At 39.0% G+C, this 18,116-nt stretch overlaps 1 protein-coding gene across 1 annotated transcript in view; it reads left to right on the top strand.

Moving 5' to 3' along the window:
- Positions 1-249: 249 nt before the first annotated feature.
- LOC104389475 (maltase-glucoamylase, intestinal-like) overlaps positions 250-18,116 on the top strand; it is a gene marked incomplete at its 3' end in the record, with an annotated part of 47,275 nt that continues 29,408 nt past the window's right edge. The window contains exons 1-15 of the mRNA XM_009998473.1: positions 250-373; positions 1,471-1,544; positions 5,242-5,362; positions 5,452-5,561; positions 6,174-6,325; positions 9,509-9,680; positions 11,047-11,146; positions 11,723-11,835; positions 12,473-12,598; positions 13,408-13,539; positions 13,671-13,790; positions 14,968-15,081; positions 16,634-16,718; positions 17,325-17,442; positions 17,831-18,002. Of these exons, the coding sequence (XP_009996775.1) occupies positions 250-373; positions 1,471-1,544; positions 5,242-5,362; positions 5,452-5,561; positions 6,174-6,325; positions 9,509-9,680; positions 11,047-11,146; positions 11,723-11,835; positions 12,473-12,598; positions 13,408-13,539; positions 13,671-13,790; positions 14,968-15,081; positions 16,634-16,718; positions 17,325-17,442; positions 17,831-18,002 (1,833 nt within the window). The remainder of the gene's footprint in view (positions 374-1,470; positions 1,545-5,241; positions 5,363-5,451; positions 5,562-6,173; positions 6,326-9,508; positions 9,681-11,046; positions 11,147-11,722; positions 11,836-12,472; positions 12,599-13,407; positions 13,540-13,670; positions 13,791-14,967; positions 15,082-16,633; positions 16,719-17,324; positions 17,443-17,830; positions 18,003-18,116) is intronic.

The following is an 18,116-nucleotide window of genomic DNA, read 5'->3' as shown; positions in this document are numbered from 1 at the left end:
AAAAAAGAAAATCTCAGTGATTGCCCACTAGTGTAGTAGAGCAGTAATCTGTGCTGTGTGAGTTACCCTGATGTACTGCACATAGTCCTTAAGGAGTGTGTTATTTTAATGCTGGGACTACAGGCCATGGTTTTAAACCTGAATCAGTTCTAAATTTTTGCTTGTTCATTAAATTAATAATTGAATTGACAGAGTTTCAAAGCTGTTACTTGTGCTTTCTTTATACTAAGTGTGTTACTCTGGGTCTAGATGTGCAAGAAGAATTTCAGTGGGTTGGAAGTCAGCCTCATCGGCCTCTTCTGCCTGGTGTCTGCTGTGGCCTGTGTCCTCATAGGGCTTTTAGCATCAGGACAATCTGGAGTGAAACCTAAGGGTAAGTGCTTCCCATTGCTGCTCTCAGGACCAGGGCAAAAACATGCTCAGCTTTGCTTACTGGGACTATTGTAAATGTTATAGAGCTTCAGGAACTAATTGTTGGCATCATTTCCTTCACTATTTGATTTAGATTTTTCAAGAACATGGACATTCAAGTGAGAAAAAAACTAAATCACTGTTAGAGCTGTTATATATATATATAATTTTTTTTTTATTTTTTATTTTAAAAAGCACTGTAAAGAACTGACTCTTAGTGCTACTGTTCTGTTTTTATCATTACCCAAAGGTGAATTATGGTCAATCCTTCCTGCAGATAACACAAATTACCAGTTACAAATATAATAAATAGTTTGACTCGGGATTTATTGTCATGAAAAAACAACCACTTTTATCCCTGCACTTATTTTATAAACACAGAGCTGATATGATTTCAAAAGTTTTGAACATTAAAAAACACAAAAAAAAAAAAAAAAAAAAAAAAGCATCAGGAAGACTATGTGGGAGCAACCAAATTGTGTGGAACATACATTAAAACCATAAAAACCTATAGTTTTTCCTGCTACCACTGGGTACCCTTTCATCAGCTTAAGTTCCCAAGAACGTGAAATCTAATGAAGCATCTTAATGGAGCTTTAAGGTGCTTTTACCTCATGCTGTGATTCAAGGTCTGGTATTTCAGAGGAAGGAACAGCTGGGAGAGCAGCAGCCAAGTGCCATTTAAGAAAAAGAAAAGTCCTTCCAGTTTTAATTTGGCATGTATTTTCACAAGAAACAATTTATATTGAGCTACAGGACTTCCTGAGAACTGGATTCATATATGCCTTAAAAAATAGAATTATCAATGTCACCCATATGCTGAAAAACTTTAAAGTGAAGTTGTCCTACCTTTATCTGAAACAGTTGTGTGCAATTTTTCAAAAGTAAAAATAAATCACACTAGCAATAATTTCCACTCATTTAAATCTATAGTAGTGCTTAGAATTTCAAGATGGTGAAAAGCAGCCAGCAGAAACAGTTATTGCATTAAGAGGTAACCAAATTATTCCTATATTTTTAAAATCCTGTTAATAACCTATTCATTTATTTTCCTGACAGAATTTTCACCAGAATGTCCCAACATATTAATAGCAGAGAGAATTGACTGCATCCCGGATCAAGTAGCAACAAAGGTCTGAAAACATTGTGGAAGAAAATAGAAAATAGGCTTTATCTGTTTTCTTAATTGCGAAAAATTAACTTGTCTCTACTGTATCAGTTGTTTTCTTAACCTTTTTTTAAATCTGTGTTTCCCTGAACATTTTGCAGGGGAGGGTAATTCCTGTATAACCCATTTCAGCCCATTGACAGGAGGTCTGATTTTTCTAGCCACTGCAGCAGTTTCCTGTCAAAGGTTGAAGACCACTGCTAAAGTACTCCCAAGCAGCTTGGTTTTGGGATAAGTGCAAACAAAATTAGACATCAAGCAGTTTATAAAGTCACTATTTAGTTTTAACAGCTTTGCCTAAGCAGTTTATTTTTTGTCTGATGGTCAATTATTAGCGTTTGTAATAGTTCAAAAATAGCAAGTGAGGATGCATGAGACTTTTATAAGAGACAGAGTCAAAGTTTCATTTCACAACCAGTTTGAATCACAGTGTCTTTATTGGTTGTGGTGTCTCTTACCTGGGAGGGTGCAGAGTTTAGGAATTACCTTTAGGCTTAAGCATCTATGAATTAAGTTTCCCAGTGAAAATTATCACCTTCACGTCCCAGTGCTCTCATATTCAGACCATTTTTGCACTGGTTGGTCTTGAGAGGCTTATATCATTTTTATTATGATTATTTAATTTTAACATTTATGGTGGATATTCTCATTTTCTGATGGAAGCTTGTGGATGCCTGGTGTCTTTCTTTGGTTTGGAGTGGCAGCTTAGGAGAAAAAAATAATTAATGATGTTCATGTCATTCCCAGAGGTGTGAAGTATGATTAAAGACCTTTCTCAATCCTGAAGTAATTCCCAGTCTAATTCCAAAAAAATGACAGTTGTTAAAGCTTCTGTCATGCCATGGGTTTTGTTATATCTAGTTCCATACAGTCCTGTGGGCAAACAGGTTAGTAAAGGCTCAGCTCACAGCCTGTTCCTCTACTTTTTTGGTTCCTCCACCCAGAAGCAAGCACACCACATTAGTAGCAGTCATGCAGATCACTTTCATCTTTAATTACCGCCTTTGAACCAGTCATTCCATGTGAAGTGCTGTACTCATCAGACAGTGAGAAATAGTTTTGCTCTGGTTGCAACTCTATTGTTAAGTCTGCCCTGGCTTTTTGCCATTACCAATTTGAAAGAATTTTTGAAAATCAGGTTTTAGATACCAGCAGAAAAGTAGGGCCAGATACAGGTTTGAACATCAGAGAACTTGCTCTGGAATTAGAAGCAAAGTAAGTGATTCCTGAACATATTTTTTTCTTAGTGAAGACCAGGCAGCAGATTTCACAGGACAAGAGATAAATATCAGCTTTAACCTGTGCCCTGATGAAAGCTGTTAGGTGCATTCTTGGCACAAACCAGTCCCACCCCAGTGGACTGGGGGGGATGTTCCTATACACATTTTCTCCTGGAAGCATTTAGGGTGTTCTAATACAGCAACCAGCAGATCTGTAAAACTACAGGTACTCAGTTAGAAAGAATATAACTCCCTGTAGTGGTTTCCATCAGCAGTTTTCAGAATAAACAGCATCTGAGAACATTATGATTTTCCTAGGCTCACAGAGCAGGTTAGTGTCTGCCTTGATTTCTGTATTCACTGAAGATGTCCTAGATGGAGCCAGAAAATGAGTGGGGTTGCAGAGAATAGAAGTATGAAAAGCAAATAGATATTTATTAGCTGATCACAGGACTGGGGAAGATAGACCTACTGAAAGAAAGCAGGTATTTTATAACTATTCACTGCTGTGGAAAATTGCTGTGAAGTTTGATTAGACAAGAATACACAAGTAAAAAATGAACTACCATGAGTGGAGCATCTGTCCATCATTGGTCTGATACCCCTGACACCTTGGGGGAAGGTGTATTGCTGCTTTTATTTTGTCTTGTGTGGGTTTTTTTCCCCAAATATCCTGCTGGCAGGTTTGTTTGGGTACACCTAAGAGAAACATTTTAGTTCAGCACATACACAAGCTATTCTTTTAATCTTTGGTGCTCAGTTCAGTGTTCAGAAGCCATTTCATACTCTACCCCAGCTAAGCTGTTGCCTCAAATCCGGGATTACGTCTAAATAAGCTCTAACTTTCTCTTTGGCTTTACTGGGTGTTGGTATCTATTACTCTGGTTTTACAGCTGAGAGGCTGTGATCAGCTCACATCTTTATTTACACTGAATGATAGCTTTTATAACTGCCTCTCCAGTGCCTTTGGATGAACTCTGCTCCTTTCCCTGTGCCAGGCATAACCAATCTTGCATTTGTGTATTTCTTTCTTTATGCATCAAGCTCAATGTGCCATGAAAAGCAGAGCTGTAGGTTACAAATCCACTAGAACCAGATCTAGCTAGAGGAATATCACTGGACTGTAAAGGGACTGCTGAAAATAGTCAATGAGTATTTGTGAGAAGTAGCTGAGGAAGAAGAAAAGCATGCTTATGAAGTTGGGAATGCAGACACTTCAACTAGGAGATTTAGGAAAACCTGTTGTTCAGGGTATTTGACATTGCATGGGATAGTCAGTGCTCTAGGAAGGGATAAGAAGATGGAGGTAGAAACTCTGTTCTTACGCATTTAGGATATTCCCCTGCATGATTTCTGGCCTGGATCTGGCTTATCTTTGCTCCTTTCAGAGGCTGAGAAAGGCATTTGACATGCACTAATCAGGTTGGTCTCTATAACTCAAGACTAAGGGCCACCAAGGACAGCAGCAACAGAGTTTTTCAGACCATCTCCATCTGTTTCAAGCTGCAGAATATTTTAAATAAGCATGGCACAAACACCAAAACCATTTGAGCACAATCAGGTGAAGGCAGAACAGCTTCTCTTAGTGGGTAGGTAGAGGGGAAGGTCTTGAAGATCTTCATGCTGGATTTGGAGACCAAGGATCACTTCTGAACACTGCCCTTTGCTCTCAGTGGAGCTTGTATTGCTACTGCCCTTTGCCCTAACTCATGGGTTGGGTTTTTAATGTGAGAAAACTGAAGTGATGTGCTACCCAAATCTTATCTTCAAACATAAAACTCACGTTAATTTGTAACAGCAAAGCAAAGGTACTGCAGCTTATTGGACTGCTGAAAGGTTGTGTAAAGGTTGATGCCACTACAATGAAATACATGCTTTGAACAACAGGTTTGTTTGCTTGGGATTTTTTGGAAAAAGGTTTATTTATCTCAACCTGAGGTTCTGTAGAAACAATCTGAACATTTCTGATATTGCAAAATTACATTAAAATGTACATGTTATACATATTATAATGATGACTTGTGCATACGTGGATGTTTAATGAGATGTTTACCAGATGTTAAGCCAACTATAATTTTTCTCTCCAGTGTGTGCCTTTTGGTCAGACTGTACTGCATCTGTCACAGCTCAAATGTTTCAATAATATATATTTTTTTAAACGTTAATTTTTGCCTATGGATTTTGTGGTATTAAGGAAAAGTGAATGCCTAATAAGCAAGTTTCTAGTCTGAATCCAGAAGAATATGCTTTCTATTTAGTGTTTTCTGTATCATTAAATTCACTCAATAGAGTTTCAGAAAAGGAGTTGATCTGATTGCAGATGTTACTAAGATTTCTGGGGCTTGGGGTAAAATACACTCCATATGCACTGTAAATGTTTTAATACAGAGGATTCATTTGTGTAAAATCAACTAATTTATGCTCCTCATGTCCTTAAATCAGAGCACCTGCAAACAGCGTGGCTGCTGCTGGAGTCCCCAGAGTGATACCAGTGTACCCTGGTGTTTTTTCTCTTCAAACCATGGATACAAAGTGGATGGGTCAACAAGAACAACTCAGGCAGGTAAGCTGCAGGCTGAGTTTCCCAATTTATGCACATGCCCATGTCCAGTTCAACATGGTAATATTGCAACATGTGTTTTTTTTCACAAGGATTTGAGACCACATTAACCAGGCTGCCATCACCTACCCTCTTTGGAAATGATGTCAACACCGTCCTCCTCACAGCAGAGTATCAGACACCAAATCGCTTCCACTTCAAGGTTCATTTTTTGTCTCTGCTGGTGGAAGGCTCATGTTCTGTGCAAGGTTTTAGGCTGAGTGTTACTGGGCAGTGAGGTTAGGAGGGCTGGATTAATCCCTCTGATGCATTCTCATGACTCCCACTGAAGTGCTCAGCCCTCTATGCTGTTGCAGTGCATCAGGTTACCAAGGGTTTAGCACAGTGGGATTTCTGCCTTAAAAATCACTGAAATATATTTACTTACTTTTTATTTATGGCCTGGCCATGTCTTTTAATCATTTTGACAGACACCATTAGCTCTTTCAATTATTTCTGTTTTCTCTGGTAATTTCAACAGTCCCATGAATGTGGGGTATCAATGAGTTCTGGAGTTGAGCAGGGCTTCTTCTGGAGGAGACCTTCCTCTTGTGGTGGGTTCTGGTGAGCCAGGGAAACACAGGGTCAGGTATTATGAGGGAAATGGCTGAAATGAGTGATGAAAGTTGAAAGTGTGAGTAACAACGTAGGCAGAAGAGGAGACTGGGATAGGGGTGGGAATGTCTAAGTCAGAACCATAGGTTAATGCTGGAAATTTTTTTAATTAGACAGTATTTTTGAAGGCCCAACACTTCTGTTGTTTGAATATATGCAGATCACTGATCCTAATAAAGAGCGATTTGAAGTCCCCCATGAGCATGTGAAACCTTTCACTGGATCTGCAGCCTCTGATCTCAAGTATAAAGTGGAGGTGAAGCCCAACCCCTTTGGCATCGTGGTGACCAGAGTGAGCAACGGCAGAGTGCTGTAAGTGACATTGGTGACACTTCTGACTGACACAGATGTTACTAACACTGAAAGCCAGGTTACCAAGCAAGCAGTGTATGTTCAGGATGCCCCTTTCCACATGTAATCTTATTCTTCTCTTCTTGTGACTCTTGTGAGGCCTTTGGAAAGTCTGTGATATGTAAAGCTCTGTCTAAAAGGGTCTCAGTTCACTTTCCCTAAATACTAAGGAAATCTTTACAGCTACTTTATTCTGTCAATTCATGGCATTTTTATTACCTGAAGGACTCCTTGTCAGTGTCTGAAATCACATGGGAACACTCTTCATTGTGTCTTTTATCTTATTTGTCCTAATCATGCTGAAGCTCTGAATCACCAAAACCAGGATGCCCTTTAGACCTATGGTTATCCAAGGATAGGTGGTGCAAGCCACTTACTAGCTGGTCATGCAATAATGTAAGTGAAATATTTTACATACTTGCACATCTAATGCTTTTATACAATTTAGGTACAATACATAAATAAATAAATAAATAAATAAAACCTATGAACTTAACAGCATGGTTCTAAGGCCCTTCAGTAGGGGGAAGTGTCAGGATCAACATGCTTATTAAATCAGTCCAGGAATGATTACCTGTCAGAGTGCTAGGCCAGCTGGATTCTCAGGGCTTCAGGTTTAATTAATTAGCTATTACTTTTGTGCTCTTATTAGTGTTGTTTTCTTGCTTGGAATCCTCTATAATGATTGATTTGCAATTAGAGAGAACACAAAAGATGGACTTGGTATTCAGTTGTGTGTGACTGATGAAATAGGTGTATGGAGGGGAAATAAGGAACCTAGTGCAACAGAACCATGCTGAAACAGTGCTCTGGAAGGTTGTCTGTATTTTCCTTGGGCTTGTGCTTAATTTGATGGAAGTGGTTGCATTTTCTGTCTCTAAAGAAAAAGCATGACAGTGCTGCTGAACTCTGAGTTTGGGTATCTCAGAGAAAGCTGCTGTTAGCTTGGGATCAGGGCAGCCCCTCAGAGAGAAATCCTTGCCAAATTGGTTCACAGAAGGTGAGTGCTTTTCCCCAACTCTTGAGCAACCAAACCAAAGGGAGAGCTCTCTGGAAGAGTGAGGATCAGTGTGTTATTAGAGTTCATGACAACAATCCCAATTATCCAGAGGGTTCTCAGGCCTGTGACCTTCCTTTGTCCTTTGTTGCACTTGAGCCCCCAAGAGAGTCAGAGGTGTGACTGACCTTTGATCACCCTCCTTTGCAAGGCCCCCAGGAAGGCTGCCATAATTTGACTGGAAATACAGACTTTCCCTCTGCTAAGAAAGCAGGTTTCAGTACAGTTTGTGAGCAGATGGGCAAGATAGTCCTTGAATCATTAAAACTGGACAGAATACATCAGATGAGGGTAGGATAGGATTTACCTCTGAGTCCCTCTGAAGTCTTTGCATTTTTAACTTTTTTTTTGAAAGGAGAAAAGATAATTGAGCAGATTAAAACTGTAGCAAGCCCAAACTCTCCTGTTTGTTTGTTGTTTTTTTTTGCTTGAAGTACTTTACTGTCTCAAAGTAAGTTATTTTCTTGGCTTTCAGGGAAAGACTGAGTTTCTGCGGATCCCTCTAAGCTCTTGGTTTAATGAAGCTCAAGATAACCGTCAAATCTTAGAATGAGCCTCATCCCAATTGCTCTCTGCTTTAAATCTGGTGTAACACACAATTTCTTTCTATTTATGATTTTTTCATGTGAAAAGGGGTAACTGACAGAAAGTTAAGCAGATGCTGGATGGGGGTCAATTATGATACATTTTCCAGTTGGAAGTGTTTCACATCTTAGAGGAATGAAAGTGAAAAATGAGCATTCTAAAATATAAAAATAATTAAGTTTAATTCTTGGATTGATTCCATGAGTTGTGGGGGACCCTTACCTGGGGTGATATTTGGTGATGCTCAGAAAATGCAAAGTAGTTCCACGTTTCCTGTGCACTTTGCTTCTTAGGGAGACATTTAATTGTCTTGCTAAGATAAACACGACCAAAATCCCACCATTCTTGTCACACAATCGAAAATGACCACATTTTGACAGTGTTGTGGGCACATGTCTGGCTGTAGAAGAAGATCCCTATGGATGGTCCCCTCCATTCATCAGGAGGGAGGGTACATAAGATGCACCATGAAACTTTGTTGGACCATCGGGGACCAAAGGTGGGGTCACAGCCTGAAGCCTTGAGTCAAAGGAGTCTAGAGCCTGGTGCACTGTGACAGCTCAGCAGAGCTAAAGGAAGGAGAGTGCATGAGTGAGCCCGCTGCTCTGAGCCCATTGCCTCCTGCTCTCTGTCAGCTCTGCTCCAGTTTCCAAACAGTTGCTGAGTGCTTCCCATAGGAATAAGGACTGGAAGTAGGTTTTGCCTAAGTATTTAAAGTTCTCATAATCTTTATTTGAAACTGGAATTGTCTGTGATGAAAAGCAGTGCTGAAGGGTACAAAATTAAGTTCACAGAAGAAATGTTATTAATGAATTTACTTTTACTGTGTGTTTTGCATATAGATGTAAAGGAGGAATATTGATCTCTGGCTTGTTCTGTTTGTACAGATATACATAGTAGTCTCTGTATATATGTTCAACACCACCAACTTCACATTCCTTAAAAAGCTCACCAGTTGTTTGATGCAGAATTTTCCACAGGAGACATGGAAGCCATCAGACAGAAACTGAATGTCTGAACCATGCTGAGGGTCACACTATCACTTTAATCTGTCCTCATCTACACCCAGTTTATTTGAGAGCATGTGGCCATAGTCTGTCATTCCTGGTAGTGACTGGCCCAGCAGCACTCAAGAGTGGGTTTTGTTCATTTTTGTCAGCAAACCAAAGCTGCAGTTGGTTTGCAGAATGTGATGGAGTGGATTATTATTGTGTTTCTGCCCACGCATGGAAATCTTCCTTCTGCCCCATTCCTGTGAGTGACCATTCAGGAGCCAGGGCAACAGCTGCACAGTGGGAAGCTGTGGTGGAAGAGGGAGGGCAAATGTTGCTGTGCTCCAGCCCTACACCATTCCCATCTCATTCTCCTTCAGATCTCTGGGTGGAGACACCAACCTGCCACCCAGCTCTGACTGAAAGAAGTAGAAACAATTATGGCAACAATTCTTGGTAAAATCTTTCTTTCTTTTTTTTTTTTTTTTTTTTTTTTAATTCTCCCAACAGGTTTGATACTACTATTGGACCTCTTCAGTATGCTGACCAGTTTTTACAGCTGTCCATCAAACTTCCCAGCAAGAACATTTATGGTGTGGGAGAGCACGTGCATAAGCAGTACCAGCACGATGTGAACTGGAAAACCTGGCCCATGTTCAGCAAGGATCTTGGCCCCTCTGGAGTAAGGACTGGTTTGATTGAGCTTCGCTGTTGCAGATAACTTCTGGAATCCCAGCTATTGATGCAGTAGACACATTAATAAGAACTCTCTTTTCCCCAGAGATTTGCTAGGCACTGCATGTTGTTGCTAAGAGCCAGGTGGTACTGATCAGAGTTCCTTGAGGAATAGCTTTTTACAAATATTTTGATTTTTGTGTTGATGTGCAGTTGAAAACCAGTTGATAAACATTAATATATGAGTCTTCAGTTGCTACTGATAAAGAAAATAAGTGACAATATATCCTAATGCATTGCTGTGTGCAGCATTCAGTAGAGATGACATGTGCTGCAGTGAACATCCTTATATCTGGGCAAATTATGGAAAAGTTCTCTTTAACAGTTGTTTTTTATAGTCTGTATGGGTGTCTCTTTCCAAAACGCTTCCAAGGGCATTAATTTATCAATAACTCTGAGAGTATTGCTATTACCTTACTTTCATAAAGCAACTACCCACAGGGTTTCCTTTGACAGCCTACTTCAGTGTTTTACTAAAACAGGAGCTATAGTAACAGAAACTAGGGTGTGACACCACTATATGTAATCAGTTAATAACTTGGAATTTGTCCCTTACCTTGAGACACCTTCTCACTATCTTCTCTGATCTGCAGATAGTTCTTACCTGAATGGCTCTGTGGAGCATAGAGTCATTAAACTAACAGTGAACAGAACCAAGTTAGGCTAATTTCAAGTTGCTCAAGTTCATTAATTTGTTCTCAGTTATCTTTTGCAAGGGAAGAAGCACAGCTATTGCAACATTTTATTTTTATTATTTTTTTAATTTTTAAGGTTTTTGTTGCTAATAATAATAGGGGGGGGAAACAAAAACACATTAGAAGGGAGATTAAAAAGAAGCAAGGCACTCTCTTATTTCCATAGATTAGACATAAAAATGATTACCTTACAGGATTAATAGAACTACAGGTGAGATGTAAAAATCTAAATTTGTAAAATTAGATGGAAAATCTAATCTGTGGTGAAAGGTGATGAAAACACCCTTCAAGTTCTATTGTTCACTTGATGTGCACATATATTAGACAGAAATAGCACTGCAGTATATGCAGACTTGCCTGGAGATTCATCATAGCTGCTTGCTTCTGTTATCTATATATTTGGAGCAACTTATGTTTTAATGCAAAATGTTCCCATAAAGGAGAAAGATGCCAGGAAAGAGCAAATGGAGCTGTAGGAAAGTGTCAGGATTTTCATTTTTGTTGTTGCTCTATTTTGAGAAGATTCAGGTTCTTCCTGTGATGTATTTTGAAAGATCCCAGAACATATAAGTGCTCCTTAGATTTTACCCAGCTTAGTTTTTCTTTTTCTCCTTTAAGGCAATGCATAACTTATATGGAGTTCAAACTTTCTTCCTGTGTTTGGAAGACAAGACTGGAGCCTCCTTTGGTGTTTTCCTAATGAACAGCAATGCCATGGGTAAGAAAGCTTTCTCTGTAGCTCTGAACACTGCAGTTAAATATCTTTTTTAATTACTTGTGGGACTAGAATCAAAACTTTAGTGTAGTGCACACAACCTAAGCAGTAAGTAGCTCACAGTTAACATGAAGGCTGTGCTGGAAACCAGAGGGTCATAAACCCAGCCAAAGCTTCTGCAAATGTGCAGGACACTGGAATCTGAGCCTAAGTTTGGAGTGAAAAATATTTGAAAGTAAATGCCCGTTAGTCTCTTTAGAAAAGTATGTGTGCATGTGTGCTTTGCAGAGCTCTTCCCATCTCTTGTGGCTGGAAAGCAGTACTAAAAAAAGATAAAAGGTTAAGCCATTGGATTTCTTCTGATTCTCTGTAGGCTGTAATGTAATGGCAATATGGACATTTAAAGGAGTCATCTGACTACATTTCCCCTTCATTACCAGTTCAACTAATGGATTTGGGTTCCTTAGGTATTTTATTGTATGCTTTTTTCTTAAGTATATTTTCTAACAATCATTTAGAAAACTCCACAGTTACTTTAGCATGGATTCAGAGCTGGTTTTGTGCTCTCATGCCCGGCAGAGTTTGCAGTGCAGCCTGCTCCAGCAGTGACCTACAGAACCATTGGTGGGATCCTTGATTTCTATGTCTTCTTGGGGAACACTCCAGAGGAAGTAGTCCAGGAGTACTTGAAGGTACCTTTAGCTAGAGAGATAATGTATTTTTCAAAGGGCTTGGGATTTTTGTGATGAGTTTTTTTCTGCCTCTTCATGACAGTATGTCTTCACTATGCTATCTATTAACTGAGACTATGACTCAGTATATATTTAACTAATAATGGCCGTTAGAGTGTCCCTCAAGGGACTGCTGTCATCAGTAATAGCTGACTGGAGTTCAGCTGTGTGGATGTTCTTAGCTGGCCTGTTATGGGTAGCTGAAACCAAAGCACTACTTTTGCTGCAGGTGCTGGAGCAGACAACATGCAGCAGCTCAAGGCCCAGAAGGCCTGCAGCTGCTAAATTAATTTCTCTGTATGGCCTGACATTTTCACAGTGATCATTTCAGCTAGAGATGGTCTACATAGAATAACTTACCTTTCCTTGCTGAGGCATACTCTTGTTATAAGGACAAATTCCTGTTCATATGGCAATATTGTGGGATAATGTGCTTACAAGTATCTCATCGTTCAGTCATAAGCTATGTTTGGTATCTTTTGTACTTCTTGAGATCTGCTTAGGTTTCACTGACACTTTAAGGAATGGGCATTATCCCAGAATATTTGTGTTTCTTAAATGTGAAAGATCATAGAGTAACATTACTCTCAACTTGCAGTTCGTGGGACTACCACTATTGCCTTCCTACTGGAGCCTGGGCTTCCAGCTCAGCCGCTGGAATTACGGGTCTCTGGAAGAGGTGAAGAGAGTTGTGAAGAGGAACAGGGCGGTTGGACTCCCCTATGTAAGTATGGAGCTTGAGGAGGGCAGAGCTCTGCAGCAGAAATGACCCAGAGATCCTGACCATGGTGTTCTGCAGCTGGTTCATTTCACATCAGTTTAAATTAGTACCTTCCTAACTCACAGGCTTCTGGTGTTAAACGTCTTTGTGCATTTTAATAGTATACCAATTAGTAGAATGTGGGATATGGTGTAGCTTAATTACAGTAAGTTTTATTTGAGCACCTTATTGTAACATTTTTTTCAGTTATACTTCCCAAATATATGCTTTTATCATGTTACTTACTCCATGGATTTATTTTTTAAGTGTCCTGTAGACAGTTATGGAACCATATATTATTCTTAATTGACAGCCAAGTAAAGTACAATTAACATTTAAAATTAAATTTTAGATTACTTTAGTCTGATGGCTTAAATTGAATAAAAATACCCTCATGTTGAGCTAAGAGTTGAGGAAGAAATGTTTGGATTTAAGGGGATAGCTCTTGAAGTCAGGCAATAAAACAGCCACATGTCTAGAGGCTATTTGAAGGGCAAATAATATACACATTAATTTAAATTCTGTTAATGTTAATGCAACTCTTTTTAGGCACAAAAGATTTGTCAGTACCATTAAAAGTGTAAGTATAAGGAGAGATGCACATTGTTTGCAAGAGGTCCTGACAACACACTTTGTGCCAGGCTGCAGTAAAGTCCCAACAGTAAATTCACTAGATGACATATGGGAATTGTCAGAAGAAATTATGTTAGACTAACACACAAAATCTTTACCTAGCACTTCTCCTGTTAGAGCTGGACTCCCTTCTCTTTCAGGATGCTCAGATCACTGATATTGACTATATGGAGAAAAAGAAAGATTTTACTTATGACAAAGTGGCGTTTCAGGATCTCCCTAATTTTGCATCTGATATGCATGACCATGGACAAAAATATATTATTATATTGGTAAGCATATAACTTTTTCTTTTTCCCTTGTAAATACTATCATAGCTATTATTATACTTTACTTATTCTGTGCTATTATTACATTCGTTGCCTAAGTTTTTTGTGGTCTTTGTTTTCTAATCTTTTCTCAGGATCCTGCTATCAGCACAGAAAAACTGGTTGATGGTAACCTCTATGGAAGCTACATCAGGGGAACGAACAAAAAAGTCTGGGTTAACGAATCAGATGGAGTGACAACATTAGTTGGGGAGGTAATCAAGTTTTTATGAGTTTGAACTTGGTTTGTTGTCCCTCTTATGTTTTAATTTGGGTCAGGGAGCTGCCATTAAACTCTCCTAAGTTGCTTCTTTCAGTAAAGTTACCTGCCAATGAGAAAAAGTTGATAAGGTCTTAGGATGGGGATACCTCTCAACCTTCCTTGATTATTTTATTTTCCTAAACTAAGGCAGTTTGAAGGGTCAGGGGACAATTCATCAGCCAGCTCCTATTGATTGTCAGTATTGACTGAAAAGCCACCTCCCACATTATCCTTTCAATTTACAACTTTAACTTAAATGGAGATATTTTTCTGTTGTGTATTGTTCCTTGTATGGTGTTCTTGTATGACTTTAAAGAGAAGCAATTGGAAACTCTGAAGTTAAGAAATTAATATTCTTTCTGCCTTCTTACTCCAGGCAAGCTATTGTCACTCTAGCTGTTTGTCATTCAAAAGTCTTCATCAGAGCACTAGGTTAGCACTGCCTTCAGTGGCTCAGTAGGAGTGTCCTGGTGGACAACAGCCTGAACATGAGTCAACAGTTTGCTGCTGCAGCATCAAAGGCAAATTGGATCCTGGGCTTCAACCCCAGGGGCATTACTAGCATTGACAGATGTTTAATCATCCCGCTCTTTTCAGGGCTTGTCAGGCTGCCCCTGGAGTACTTTGTCCAGTTCTGGTCCCCACAATTCAAAAAAGATGCAGACAGACTGGAGAGGATCCAAAGGAGGCCATGAAGATGGTCAGAGGGCTGGAGAACCTGCTCTAATAGGAAAGACTGAAGGAGTGAGGTCTTTTCTCCCTAGAGAAGGCTCAGGGGAGTTGTGGGGCTTCATCACAGTATTCCAGTATTTAAGGAGTGGCTACAAAGAGGACAGAGGTTCTCTCTTCACATGGAGCCACATGGGAACTACAAGAGGCATATGTAGAAGTTACACCTTTTTTACAGTGAGAACAATCAGTCACTGGAAACACCCGCCCAGGGGTGTGGTAGAGTCCCTGTCACTGGAGGTTTTCAAGATGCAATTAGACAGGGTGCAGACTCATCTAAGTTCCCTTTCCCATGAAAGGTGGGACCAGATGATCTTTCAAGATCCCTTCCAACTTGGGCTGTTCTATGTTCCTGTGAACTCTTTTTAATATTAATTAATATTTCCCTTTTAATACTGCAGGTGTGGCCAGGGGAAACTGTTTTTCCAGACTTCACCAACCCAGAGTGCACTACCTGGTGGGTGGATGAGTGCAAACGGTTCTATGACATAGTGCCTTATGATGGGATCTGGATTGTAAGTCATTCAGAACTTCCTTCTTTATTTTTATTTAGAAAAAAAAAAATAGGCAAGGATAGATGTTTATCAAATTCAATTTGAATTGAATTTGAAAGGAATGTTTACTATTACTAATCTGGAATCAGTGCAGGATGTGTGTGTCTTCTGGTGTTGAATTTGCAATTCATATTTGAATGTTAAATTTTAATTTGAAGAATTAATTGTGACACTTAAATGATCCACATGCTGTTTTTTGAATATTCAGTGACACTTTAAAATGCTTCAATTGATGAACCACTGCTAGAGGCAAATGCCAGCACACTCCTGTGCTCAGAATGGCAATGTTTGGAGACCTGCATGCCTGGTCTGTGAATGTGTGCTAAACAGAGTCTGGATTCTGAGTATAATATATATGATCTGTGTCTGTGCTCCCAGTAGCTTATGGAATTTCCAGTTAGTGAATACGCAATTGCTATTCCAGACAAGGATTTGGAAAAATAAACGTCCATTCAAAAATTCTTCCACAAAAGAACTAAAACAGTCTTGCATAGTGGATTTTAGGTGCAGTTCATGGAAATGAGCTGAGGTTAAGAATATTTGGACTGACTGGATTTGTTTTTTAAAGGAATAACCTGTAATAAAGCTTCTGAAAGTCTGTACCTGAAGGAATTCTGTACTTAAACTTCTCAATCCCTGTCTCAATACCTTCTTCACTTTATGATTTTTGTATTTTTTTCCTACTTCCTTTTACTTAAATAAATCTTTTGAAAGAAAACAAGAATCTACTGAATATTTTGCCATACTTTAAAAAAAATTGTAACAATTTTACATTAACCTGTATGGCAAAATACAACCGTTCAGCTGCTATGTGATAGAACCACTTTTTCTCACTTATTTTTGCCAACTCTCTGGTTCCATCAAGTCAAGCTATGAAGTGTAAGATTGCACAGCTCTCTGACAGAGATTTAAGCAAATTGGCTACCAGACTGCAGTGCCTCCATGATGAATTTGCTCTCTTCCATGCATCTCCTGCAGCAGGTTCAGGGATGCACACAGAGATACATTTACGTCACTACCAAATAAAGTATTTGTGGAAGGGGACAGCAAAAATTTTAAAATGTAGTGGCCTGGAAAGTATTATGAAGGAGATGTTTAAGAATATCTAGTCACCTTGTGTGTTTTGACAGAAGGGAACATTGTAGACTTGATGGTTCTGCAGGTCTCTCCACAGACACTCCACCAAATACACTTTTCCTTGAGAGATGTGTGGAGTTGGTTATAGATAGGGACAATACACTCGAGCACCTCTTGCAATTTCTTTCTGTGGAGGGACAAGATATAGCTTTTGTGACATGATGCTCACCTGCATATAGAGGTCTGTCCAACACTGAGACCTGTATTCATGCAGGAATGGGCTAGATCAGTATCTGAAGTTGTATCATTCTTGCCTAATTGCGTGGTACAAGTTCTATTCACATATTCCTTACAGGGTGGGAGAACAGAATGTAAGACTTTGTTAGAAAAACATAATTGGGGACATTTTATTACATTCTGCATCTTATCTTTTCAGGATATGAATGAAGTATCCAACTTCGTTCAAGGTTCAGTAAAGGGATGTTCAAAGAATGACTTAAACTATCCTCCATTCACTCCCAGTAAGTCCATCTGCTTTAACCAGAAAGCAAAATATCAAAAAATGGATGCATTACTATGCATTTGACTACAGGGATGCAAAGTGATTTTAGTGTAGTTCTTATGGGTGGGGTCTGAACATTACCATTGACAGAAAATGCCAGCATACTTTAGCCCTTGTCAAAGGTATGGTGTATATAGCTGATTTTTTTCCCCTTTTCAAGTTACTACTGAATATCATCATTGCCTTTATTATGTCTGGTAATGTAATGATCTTCTTTCACTATCAGCAGTTTTTGAGATTGATGCAGAACTAAAATTGACTTCATAGTTTGTATTAAGTAGTAGGTTTAAGTAAGTGTTGTCAGTTAATTCAGAAATGTAGAGTCCAATTCTCAGTTATTCCTTGCATGGGTAGAAAGCTTAACAGTAGGAAAGGTCACAGAGCAAAGATTAATTGAACCAACAGCCAAGAGTAACATTTTTATTTTTGTAGTGGTAGCACTATGGCCTCAGTGCAAACACTAAAAAAAGGGCTTCAATGTCAGGAATGTGCTGTAAGTTAAAAATTAGAAATATTCTTAATTAAAATGTACTTTAAAAGTGATATTTTAATTTCTTTATTGAAGATATTGTCGACAGGCTCATGTTTTCCAAGACGCTTTGTATGGATGCACAGCAGAAGTGGGGGAAGCATTATGATGTCCACAGTCTTTATGGATATTCTATGGCCATATCAACACAGAAGTAAGGAATGCATCCTAAAATCTTTACAAAAAGGTTTCAGAACAGTAAATGGTCTGTATTTTCCAAAACAGCAAGAGATTTCAGTTCTAAAGGAACCCAGTTCCTGGAAAATCCTGCGTTGCATTTAAGCCAATGCAACTGAGGCAAAACCTACTAACTAAAGCTGGCAGTAAAAGCCACACCTTGGTTATCAAAGCTAGATTGAAAGACTTTTTAAAACTAATGTCTTGAACTTTGCTAAAAGACACCTGGTGAACTGTAAAGAAGTCCATATCTCTGGGATGAGAAATTGTTGTGTATCAGCCAGGAAAATTCTGTCTTATATAAAACTATTGATGTCAGAGTTCCTTTTTTTCTTCACATAATTCGAGTCTCATTTCCTTTTAAGAGCCATCCAGACAGTGTTTCCTGGAAAAAGAAGCTTCATTATTTCAAGGTCTACTTTTGTTGGATCAGGAAAGCACACAGGACACTGGCTGGGAGATAATGCAGCAACATGGGAACATCTAAGATGGGCAATACCTGGAATGCTGGAGTTTAACCTCTTTGGATTTCCTTATGTATGACATTAGTTTGTGCCATCCTTAAAAAACATAGAGAATCAGTAACTCTGCCTCTGTTATAACAGATTATCTCATCAATCACTATTTAGATTTCTTACATTTTCAGCTCCA

This window comes from Chaetura pelagica, unplaced genomic scaffold, assembly GCF_000747805.2.
Source record: "Chaetura pelagica isolate M959 unplaced genomic scaffold, ChaPel_1.0 scaffold1045, whole genome shotgun sequence".
Taxonomy (NCBI): Eukaryota; Metazoa; Chordata; class Aves; order Apodiformes; family Apodidae; genus Chaetura; species Chaetura pelagica.
This window is presented reverse-complemented; position numbering and strand designations above follow the sequence as displayed.